This window comes from Schistocerca cancellata, chromosome 2 (genome assembly GCF_023864275.1).
Source record: "Schistocerca cancellata isolate TAMUIC-IGC-003103 chromosome 2, iqSchCanc2.1, whole genome shotgun sequence".
Lineage (NCBI taxonomy): Eukaryota > Metazoa > Arthropoda > Insecta > Orthoptera > Acrididae > Schistocerca > Schistocerca cancellata.
In genome coordinates, this window is record NC_064627.1 from 796343329 (window position 1) to 796355411 (window position 12083).

Below are 12083 nucleotides of genomic sequence, written 5' to 3' on the forward strand. Positions count from 1 at the left end.
AATGATAACAATTACCAATAAATTACTATGCTTTCTACTGAATCAATTGGATCATGTTAACTGCCACATTTGGATATGAACATCTGAAATTCCATTTGCTAGCCAAGGATATATTTGTGCAGGTCCAGCCAAATGCTGCACACTGTGTGAAAGGGCAGAAGTGCAGCACAGGTGCGTGCATCTCAGTCAGTAAGCGAAGTGGAACAGCAACATCTGTGACTAGACACGTATACCAAATGAGAACTGACAATTCTGCTTCCTTGTTTACACGGTATCAGGAGGACTGAAGCACTCCCAGTCTTGCTTCCCTATGGTGACTGTAGTAGCCTTATATGAGACGTACTGAGAAATGGCGAGCATTGCAAAAAAGCAAAGACTACGAGATCTGTGTTCGCTTCCATTTATGCAACTCTTCTTTATAGCAGCAGGTAAAAACTCACTGTGCTTGCTTTGCTAGCAAATAAGAGACAGCCACTGGAAGTTCTCAATTGAGAGACACTGCGGAACTGTGAGGAATGGCAAGCCATAATGAATGACAATCACAATACATCTGCACTGCAAGCAAGTTTCAAAATTGCATTAAGAATAGAGAAATGCAGGAAAGGGAACTTATAGAAGACAGTTTCACTGATGCTGCAGAACTTTTGTCCCCCATGAATGTTAGCAGGTTTCAAGAAATCGACCTTTCCAAGCAACAGTGACATGACTTATAAGTGTTACGGACGTTGATGTGTGCAGGCAGTTTATAAATAATGCTAAGGATTTTGTTGCTTTCTCTGTTTCACTGGATGAAGCAACAGATCTTAAGAGACAGCTCACGTGGTTATGTACACACAATGTGTCAATAATGCTCTGTGTGTAACAGAGGACATCTTGCTTTAGTGCCTTTGAAAGGGGCTACAACAGGTGTAGATTTACTCCAAGCTGTTGAGCAAGCAACTGATGGTGTCGGTTTCTGTTGGGAAACAGTTAATCTCAGTAACCATGGATGGAGCACTGGCAGTGTGAGACCACCCAAGAGGACTCACAGCACTGTTACACAAAAAGCTACGATGCACAGAAGAGACATTGTTTAAAATTCAATACATTTTACATTGAGTGGTGCCTTGTGCAAAGTCAGTAACGTTAGAAAACACCATCCAAATTGTTGTGCATAGTGTAAACTATCTGAAAACTCATGGGCTTAGGCATCAGCAATTTAGGCAGTTCTCGGACTAATTAGTAGAAAAGTAAGGCGTCATACCTTACTATACTGAAGTATGCTGGCTATGTCAAGGCAACACGTTAAAAAGATTTTTTGATTAGAGTTTGGCCATAGTACATTTCTTACATGAGAAGGGAAAGAGTGCACCAAAATTAGAAGACCCTTGCTGGATCAGACTTTGCATTTATTGTGGACATTACATCTCACACAGAAAGCCGGAAAGTCAGTTTGCAAAGTGAAAATAATTTAATTTCTGGCTTGTCAAAAAAAAGTAGATGCTTTTGAAAGGAACTTTGCTTCACAGCCAACTATTGTCTGAAAACACTGCACACCCTTTGTTTCGTCCACAAAAGTGCTAGATTTCAAGAATACATGTCAATAATTGTAAAAATTTAGGAGTAATTTTGAGCACGATTTGTAGATGTTAGGACTGCGTCTCCTGTCAGTCACCGTTGCACGGTCTTTTTCAGCATCAGATGAAGATGCTCCAAATCATCTACAATGGAACTGATTGATCTGCAGTGCAAAAACAGCTGAAGGACAAGTTCTTTGCAGTACGGAAGTACAAAAGAATTGTACAAAAACTTTCCACAGCAAAAGTTTCCGTGCCTGCATGACAAAGCTGTGAAAGTTATGTCCATGTTCTCCTCTACTTTTGTGTGTTAATGATTTGTTTCTGTAATGAAAATGAACAAATCAAGGTTTCAGTCTAATATTAGTGACAAGAATCTTAGTAGCTGCTTGCACTTATTAATGTGCCGTGCTTTTGTGCCCAACATTAATTCTGTCATTTCTCATCACCAATGATAAACATATTTTTGATTTCTCTCTTTATCCAATTTAAAATTGATATTTACTAACTGTGCCTCAACCTGCTTCATATTACATAGGCGAATTCTGTCATTTCTCATCACCAATGATAAACATATTTTTGATTTCTCTCTTTATCCAATTTAAAATTGATATTTACTAACTGTGCCTCAACCTGCTTCATATTACATAGGCGAAATATATGGTATTAAACTGGGTGTTCAAGATATACTTAGATGCTTAAAAATTATCCTTTAATTATTGAGAGAGATGTTTAGTACCCTTGCCATGAAGGATATTTAGATACCTAATGTGGGTGTAAAACCAACATGGCATACTTATGCACCATTTGCTTTTTTTCTATTGTTTTGGAACTGTGATGTTTGCTGATAGGGCGATGAAATAACACAATACCTTCCCATTATTGTATTGCACACAGTGAAACGAGCAGAATTCCCAGTACAATGTATCCCAGCTAGCGAGTGAAGTGAAGCAGCAACATCTGTGCTCAGAGACATACGAGGGCAGTTCAATAAGTAATGCAACACATTTTTTTCTGAAACAGGGGTTGTTTTATTCAGCATTGAAATACACCAGATTATTCCCCAATCTTTTAGCTACACAACACTATTTTTCAACGTAATCTCCATTCAATGCTAAGGCCTTACGCCACCTTGAAATGAGGGCCTGTATGCCTGCACAGTACCATTCCACTGGTCGATGTCGGAGCCAACGTCGTACTGCATCCATAACTTCTTCATCATCCGCGTAGTGCCTCCCACGGATTGCGTCCTTCATTAGGCCAAACATAAGGAAATCCGATGGTGCGAGATCGGGGCTGTAGGGTGCATGAGGAAGAACAGTCCACTGAAGTTTTGTGAGCTCCTCTCAGGTGCGAAGACTTGTGTGAGGTCTTGCGTTGTCATGAAGAAGGACAAGTTCGTTCAGATTTTTGTGCCTACGAACACGCTGAAGTCGTTTCTTCAGTTTCTGAAGAGTAGCGCAATACACTTCAGAGTTGATCGTTTGACCATGGGGAAGGACATCGAACAGAATAACCCCTTCAGCGTCCCAGAAGACTGTAACCATGACTTTACCGGCTGAGGGTATGGCCTTAAACTTTTTCTTGGTAGGGGAGTAGGTGTGGCGCCACTCCACTGATTGCCATTTTGTTTCAGGTTCGAAGTGATGAACCCATGTTTCATCGCCTGTAACAATCTTTGACAAGAAATTGTCACCCTCAGCCACATGACGAGCAAGCAATTCCGCACAGATGGTTCTCCTTTGCTCTTTATGGTGTTCGGTTAGACAACGAGGGACCCAGTGGTAACAAACCTTTGAATATCCCAACTGGTGAACAATTGTGACAGCACTACCAACAGAGATGTCAAGTTGAGCACTGAGTTGTTTTATGGTGATCTGTCGATCATCTCGAACGAGTGTGTTCGCACGCTCCGCCATTGCAGGAGTCACAGCTGTGCACGGCCGGCCCGCACGCGGGAGATCAGACAGTCTTGCTTGACCTTGCGGCGATGATGACACACGCTTTGCCAACGTCTCACCGTGCTTTTGTCCACTGCCAAATCACCGTAGACATTCTGCAAGCGCCTATGAATTTCTGAGATGGCCTGGTTTTCCGCCAAAAGAAACTCGATCACTGCCCGTTGTTTGCAACGCACATCCGTTACAGACGCCATTTTAACAGCTCCGTACAGCGCTGCCACCTGTCGGAAGTCAATGAAACTATACGAGACGAAGTGGGAATGTTTGAAAATATTCCACAAGAAATTTCCGGTTTTTTCAACCAAAATTGGCCGAGAAAAAAAATGTGTTGCATTACTTATTGAACTGCCCTCGTACACTAAATGAGCAGTGGTGGTTCCATTCTGGTAAGTGTGCACAGTGTGACCAGGAAGCTGCATATGTGCAGTAGCTCTGCAAGTGTGCCAAATTTTTGACCTGCCCTGCATTTGTGTCCATTCAAAGGTTATGTATGGCATTTGCTTACACATGATCAAGTGACTAGCCCTTTGATGTTTACTTCTCATGCCATTAGTGATGGTGTTTGCTGCAACACGTTGACTATGACCACCAAACAAAGGCCCGCATACTTCAGTGCACACAGAACTCCAAATAACTGTATCAACTCAGTAAGAAATTTTAAAAGTTAGTCATGCTCAGTTTATTCAGATTTCAAGAGGAATGGAGTTCACTGGTGCACTTGCTTATTACCTTTCTGATATTGATTCTGCTTTCATGTGTGTTTAATGAGCCTGAAAAGATCTTAGTTTTCCATGGTTCTTTGGTTATTAACATAATACTAATGCTAGTTACTGCTTTGAATAGTGTTTGCCCAACATCTGCCAATAAACACATTCAAGCTATGGCTTAGCACAACTAGATTATGTAAACCTAATATTTTTTTGGGCAAAGAAGTCTTTCATGATGGAGTCCTTGGATAAAAAGTTCTCGGTTAATCTGTTGCTTAGTCAGACGTAGCCTCTGACCATAAGAGGCTACAGCTCAAATAAAAGAATTTTGTAATTAACAGATTACAGTGGCTTGGAAGGGAGGGGAGGGAGGATGGAGGCAGTGTAGCCAGGGTGCAGCCAGTAGACGGCCAAACTTGACAAGGTTCGACTTGTAGCTGTGAAACAGGCAACACAGTGAGCATTTCTCACTCAAGGAAGAAATTGGATTGTCTAGCTCCTGTCCTGTACCACTAGACTCATTGGAACATCAATTAATGTTACAAAAATCACTGTCACATTTTTAAAAAATCATAGTCTGTTCTCAAAAGCTTGAGATTTCATCTAAATTTGATATGACAAACTAACCAAGAACATTTTATCCTTTCTTTTATATATGCAATGTACATAATATAACAGTTTTCAGGACTTTTAGTTAGTGAAATTCCTTCCTCTTCCTCACACAGTTTACTTTACCAATCTCTCCTTTTCATCTGTTTTTCACTGTGCCCAACAGACTACTTCTCTTGGAAAACTTTAAATGAAATTCTACTTCTACAGCTACTACATCTATTTTCTGGGTATTTTCAAATGATAAACCAGTTTCCAGTTACATAGCCTATATCATTGCCAGTATTCATTTTCAGCTTTCTGTAATGATTTTTGGTTTTCTTACCAGCACAAATTCAACACAAACGTTTAATGACGCCTCATTCAATGGTATTATAAAGATGTGCTTACCTCTGGAATGTCTGCCTCTTTACATAGTTTTCACGAACAAATTCGACAATTTGCTTCTGTGTTCTCCCACTGTATCTGTAATGAAAGAAAACCACCTATCAGCTAACATAAAGCTATAATATAATACAGTATCTAGTTGAATCAAGAGATATTAATTTACATAACCTATTTTGTAAATAAAGTCTTCTTCAAGAAACTTGACAATAAATAAATGCTTTAGCAGGAAACCACTTGTCATCTAACTGATAAAAAAATAGCTGTTTTGATGACTCTTCTATTTTGGCCCTAACATATTGATGGGGGTCTCTATCATAACCTGCTATCACTATAAAGTCTAACAAAACCTTTCGTTTCTCAGTGTAGTTCTATTTTAAGTATTTTTCCAAAGTTTTCCCGTAATTACAGGAAATCCTGAATTTACATTTCTGGGGGGTCTACAAAATACCTATTTATAGCTCCCATAATCTTTCCACTGGGCCCTAAATGTTTCCCAGGCACAAATTACTTTGGCTGTTCAGATAGCCAGAAGTCAGCATCTGTGAAACTGGGTGAATAGGACAGATCTTCCACAGTAATTCACAACTGAAATCTGTCAGTCTTTCTCACCTTTGATGTCAGATCTGGTGAATTGTCCCGTCCCCCCGATCTATTCAAGAAATTCAATCCCCTCCTTACATACAGATTGGCCTAGAAGATGTGCATAATATTCACCAGTTATTGTTTTATACTTTGAAATATAATCAAATAAGAACAATCCCTTTTGCTTCACAGAAAATGTTAGTCTCAATTTTTGTTGGCAAATTAAATCTAATTCACTTTGTGTGTGTGTGTGTGTGTGTGTGTGTGTGTGTGTGTGTGCGGGATGCAGGGGGTGGGGGGGTGGGGAGGGAGGTCAAGCAGTTGCTCCACTTCTCACAAAGATATAAATTGGCATGAAAAATTCTTTTTAAAAGAGACCAAAAATTTCTGCGAATTTCATTTTAACATTTGCTTCTGGTCAACATTCAAAAAGTAAGGCAATCACATTACTCAAAACTTCCTTGTAAGTAATTCTTTATGTAAAATGTAGTATCCTGTTTATTCCATTATGTCTGTGATGTCAGACACATTGTACACTTTTAATCTTCAATTGACCAATATCACACTGTGCACCAGCCTGATGTTTCCATCTGTTGTGATTGTGGAGCAGTAATTGTGGGACAGCCTTCATTAAAATCAACATCAAAATTAGTATTGCAAAGTTTGAATTCACTCTCTCATTTCTTAATTGCCAAAAATGAAGGAACCAATTCCTTATAAACCTTCATCAGTTTTAGTTGATTTCCACTAAAGATAAATCATCAAAACTGAAAATTTATAGTGGCACAGTACACCAGTTTATCTAACTGAATGAAAAACACAATTACTTTAAATAATCATATAAATTAAACTAACCACATTGATAAAATGGATACTAGACTTAAAATGCTTTGCAACACATACTGGTATAAATGAAACAATAAAAAAGATTGTTCATATCAATGACATCTTTGTGGATGGCCAAGAACACTTCATTTCATTCTCATATCTAATACTTTGTTTCACTCAGTAAGTTATCTATTTGAAGTTACAATATCAACAAATTGTTATAAGCAACACAGCATTCACAAACAGAAACAAAATTAGACACAATTCTGCCTAAAAATTCTGTTTTGAAAATATTATGTGTAAGATAGGTGAGAGGTACATTCTTAGCCATACCAGTAAAACCTGGCCACTGGCTGGCCAGTGCAAGAGAGGTGAGAGGTACATTCTTGGCCATACCAATAAAACCTGGCCACCGGCTGGCCAGTGCAGAGACTAAGTCTGAGTCATCCACTTAAAGCACCAATAAAATTGGCCACCACTCACACTAGACACAGCCAACATTTCTCATAATGTCATTAATACATGATGGCATATTTTCACGAATCACACTTACTAACAAGTCGTTTTGAGATGAATACATCTTGATCACCAGAGCCACATACAGAGCACCAGTCAGTCAGAAAAAAGAAGTGAAATTTTGCAGGCCATATTTTACTTATTCTTTATTTATTTATTACAAATTTTTTTTAGCAATATTGCTGTAGGTGTCTAAGGCTGCTGTATAGGAACTGTTGAACCGCCACATGCTGACCTTTATCTTTACTTTCTTATTACAATATTCATCTGTTCTGTATGGCCGTTCAAAGCTGATATGCGTACCTTTCAAGTGTTCAGTAGGGCCGTATTTGAAACTGAGTTGGCAACACTGCCACTAGCAAGTTTTGGTATTTTGAAAGAAGCACCCAAAGCGATCATCTCCAGCACTTCATTTGCTGTCTGTTTCACAGTACCAATAGATAATTTGCAGTAAGATACTAGATTTCACAAATTATTTGTGTTTTCAACTTATTATTACACTTCTTCATTTATGCAAAACTTTCATGGTCTTGTTCAAGTCAGCCTTTTGGATACATATTACGATTTTTGGTTTTGCTCCCCAAAAAGCCTGCCACCATGTGCAGTAGCAGGGTTTGCTCCTCCCCCCCCCCCCCCCCCCCCACACACCTCCTCTGTCCAGAGACAGCCCTGGCTTCATCATGATCAGAACAGTCTATAGTTGAGAGTTTCATCACCCTACAGCAGCCACCAGCCATTCGCCTTGATGCTGGCCAACCCAATGATCTTGCCTGACCTGCGTACATTTCTATTTTCACTTTGTTAGTATATAAATGTTTCTGATTGTGTTTTATTTTCAGTGAGAAATAACTCCAATAAACCAGCTGAATACCATGCAGTTACACAAGATACATAGGTTGCTGTGAGTGTTTTTATCAAGTGTCATTTTCTTATTTGAAGTTCAAGAATTTGTCATACAGTTACACATTGGATTTGCATGCTTCAATCTTATGGAACTTGGTTAAGCATTGTAAACTAGAATTGCAAGTGAAAAAATTTCTAACATTTGCAGCATTGTGTGCTTTGGGTTTAGTGGATATGTGGAAGCAGCTCGAAACACTTTTACTGTGTTTGTGGAGAGTGCTATTAGATATGTCAAATCATGAAAGGATGTTCTTCTTTCAAGAAAGATTGTACTGGCAAGAACAATTTTCCACATTCAGGAAGTCCCAATAATTGAAATACGTGATGAACTGTGATGTTGCATTCAACAGGTTAGGTTCAGAGTTAGGGAATAAAAGTACAGTGTGCTGCAATTCAAAATAACAAAAATCAAAGGGTTAACTATTACTACATTTTTGCTTGAACAACATCAGTTCACTTATTGAGCATTTCTAAGCAATATTGTTACTGGTTACAAGCTATTGTAACTTCATGTTAACATCTTAAGAATAAATATATGGCTGAACCCCAAAAATAACATCTCCTTGAGCAAAGGACAGTGTAAACAGATAACACTGTGCATCCAGTGGCACAAAAAGAATGTTGTCCACTCTAAACTCTCCCCCAGGTGTGTTTCCATCACAGCAGTAGTGCTAGTGTTGTCGTAACTGCCATCTGCTTCACATCTGCTGTGCAGCAAGCTACGTAAATTTAAGTATTAACTGTGTTTTTCTTACTTCTTTTTCCGTGTGTTCTTGCTTTTAGGAAGCTTTAATTTTCGAGTACTAGTAACAGTGTTCCACAGATTTCGTGCTTGTTTTGTATACTGTCCAGAGACAGTTAGTGCTGATTTTCATTGTTTCCAACAATAAGTGTCTAGTAACCACAGTTTAGTCAGCTATCAGCCACCTTTAGTGAATTAGCAGTATAGTTAAAAGTTGATTACTTAACTCTCTACAGTAAATTGTTGACTTCTTAGGACGGATAGGATGTGTGACTGCTGTGTACAGATGGCCACAGTCAGCGGTCTTCAGGCTGCTGCCTCGGAGTGTAGTGGCAGTGGGGAGTCTGGTGCATCGCACGGTCCACCCCAGGTGTTACATGCTTCACCCACAGTCCCTGCTGTCAAGACACCTTCGTCGGTACCAGGTGCGGTTAGGCCACCATTTCCCCAAGGGGAGTGGCGGGTCCAGCGGCGTTCGCGCCGCACAAGGCGGGGGGTCAATGTGGAGGCTGGCCGTGTGGCATCACCCGCTCTGCCTGTGAGTGGACATGTGGCCGCTCCTTCAGCAAGGTCCAAGCAGGTACACGGGGGGGGAGGGGTTTATTAGTGATTGGGAGCTCCAATGTTAGGCAGGTGATGGAGCCCCTTAGGGAAATAGCAGAAAGGTCAGGGAAGAAAGCCAGTGTTCACTCTGTCTGCTTGCTGGGGGTCTCATCTGAGATGTGAAGGAGGCCCTGCCTGCAGTGATAGAGAGCACTGGATGCAACCGACTGTGAATTGTTGCTCATGTAGGCACCAATGACTCCTGCCGTCTGGGTTCAGAGGTCATCCTCAGTTCATACAGGCAGTTGGCGGAGTTGGTGAAGGCGAAAAGCCTCGGTCGCAGGGTGGTATCTGAGCTAACTATTTGTAGTATCATTCCCAGAACCGATCGCGGTCCTCTGTTTGGAGCCGAGTGGAAGCTTTAAACCAGAGGCTCAGATGATTCTGCAGAGATCTGGGGTGCAAATTTCTCAACCTCCGATGGAGGTGGAGAAATGTAGGATCCCCCTGAATAGGTCAGGCATGAGCTACAAGGGTAGCAGAGTACGTGTGGAGTGCACATGTGGGGTTTTTAGGTTAGAGAATTCCCTCCCTAGGCCTGACAAGATGCCTCCTGAGATGCGACAAGGTAGCAGTAGGCGAAACGCAACAGGGCATAACAATATTAATCTGCTAACAGTAAACTGCAGGAGCGTCTATAGAAAGGTCCCAGAACTGCTCTCATTAATAAACGGTCACAATGCCCACATAGTACTAGGGACGGAAAGTTGGCTGAAACCAGATGTAAACAGTATTGAAATTCTAAACTGAGGTTGGAATGTATACTGCAGAGACAGGCTGGACAGTGAAGGAGGAGATGTGTTTATAGTGATAAAAAGTGCAATGGTATCGAAGGAAATTGACGCAGATCAGAAATGTGAAATAATTTGGGTGAAGGTCATGGTTAAAGCAGGCTCAGACATGGCAATTGGATGTCTCTACAGGCCCCATGGCTCAGCAGCTGTTGTGGCAGAGCACCTGAAGGAAAATTTGGAAAATATTTCGAGTTGATTTCCCAACCATGTTATAGTTCTGGGTGGAGATTTTAATTTACCAGATATAGACTGGGAGACTCAAATGTTTATAATGGGTGGCAGGGACAAAGAATCAAGTGAACAGAATGTCCAGGCACTCTGTGACCAAAATGGTACTGAAACAGAGGATGACAGACTAAAGGCCGAAATACTAAAAGTCTTTTTCCAAAGCTGTTTCACAGAGGAAGACTGCACTGTAGTTCCTTCTCTAGATTGTCGCACAGATGACAAAATGGTAGATATCGAAATAGATGAAAGAGGGATAGAAAAACAATTAAAATCGCTCAAAACAGGAAAGGCCGCTGGACCTGATGGGATATCAGTTCGATTTTACACAGAGTACGCAAAGGAACTTGCCCCCTTCTTGCAGCGGTGTACCGTAGGTCTCTAGAAGAGTGTAGCGTTCCAAAAGATTGGAAAAGGGCACAGGTCATCCCCATTTTCAAGAAGGGACGTCGAACAGATGTGCAGAACTATAGACCTATATCTCTAACGACAATCAGTTGTAGAATATTGGAACACGTATTATGTTAGAATATAATGACTTTTATGGAGACTACGAATCTACTCTGTAGCAATCAGCATGGGTTTCGAAAAAGACAATCATGTGAAACCCAGATCGCGCTATTCATCCATGAGACTCAGAGGGCCATAGACACAGGTTCCCAGGTAGATGCCATGTTTCTTGACTTCCCCAAGGCGTTTGATACAGTTCCCCACAGTTGTTTAATGAACAAAGTACGAGCATATGGACTATCAGACCAATTGTGTGATTGGGTTGAAGAGTTCCTAGATAACAGAATGCAGCATGTCATTCTCCATGGAGAGAAGTCTTCCGAAGTAAGAGCAATTTCAGGTGTGCCGCAGGGGAGTGTCGTATGACCATTGCTTTCACAATATATATAAATGACCTTATGGATAACATCGGAAGTTCACTGAGGCTTTTTGCGGATGATGCTGTAGTATATCGAGAGGTTATAACAATGGAAAATTGTACTGAAATGCAGGAGGATCTGCAATGAATTGACGCACGGTGCAGGGAATGGCAATTGAATCTCAATGTAGACAAGTGTCATGTGCTGCGAGTACAAAGAAAGAAAGATCCTTTATCATTTAGCTACAATATAGCAGATCAGCAACTGAAAACAGTTAATTCCATAAATTATCTGGGAGTAGGCATTAGGAGTGATTTAAAATGGAATGACCATACAACATTAATCATCAGTAAAGCAGATGCTAGACTGAGGTTAATTGGAAGAATCCTAAGGAAATGCAGTCCGAAAACAAAGGAAGTGGGTTACAGTACACTTGTTCGCCCACTGCTCGAATACTGCTCACCGGTGTGGGATCCATACCAGACAGGGTTGATAGAAGAGATAGAGAAGATCCAATGAAGAGCAGTGCGCTTTGTTACAGGATCATTTAGTAATCACGAAAGCGTTACGGAGATGATAGATAAACTCCAGTGGAAAACTCTGCAAGAGAGACGCTCAGTAGCTTGGTATGGGCTTTTGTTGAAGTTTCGAGAGCATACGTTCACCGAGGAGTCAAGCAGTATATTGCTCCCTCCTACGTATATCTCGTGAAGAGACCATGAGGATAAAATCAGAGAGGTTAGAGCCCACACAGAGGGATACTGATACTCTTTCCACGAATAATACGAGACTGGAACAGAA

General features: G+C 40.7%; 1 protein-coding gene across 1 annotated transcript in view; it reads right to left on the reverse strand.

Moving 5' to 3' along the window:
* LOC126162648 (FERM, ARHGEF and pleckstrin domain-containing protein 1) overlaps positions 1–12083 on the reverse strand; it is a 707909-nt gene that overhangs the window by 208452 nt on the left and 487374 nt on the right. Inside the window, exon 9 of the mRNA XM_049919284.1 lies at positions 5224–5298. Coding sequence (XP_049775241.1) covers positions 5224–5298 — 75 coding nt within the window. The remainder of the gene's footprint in view (positions 1–5223; positions 5299–12083) is intronic.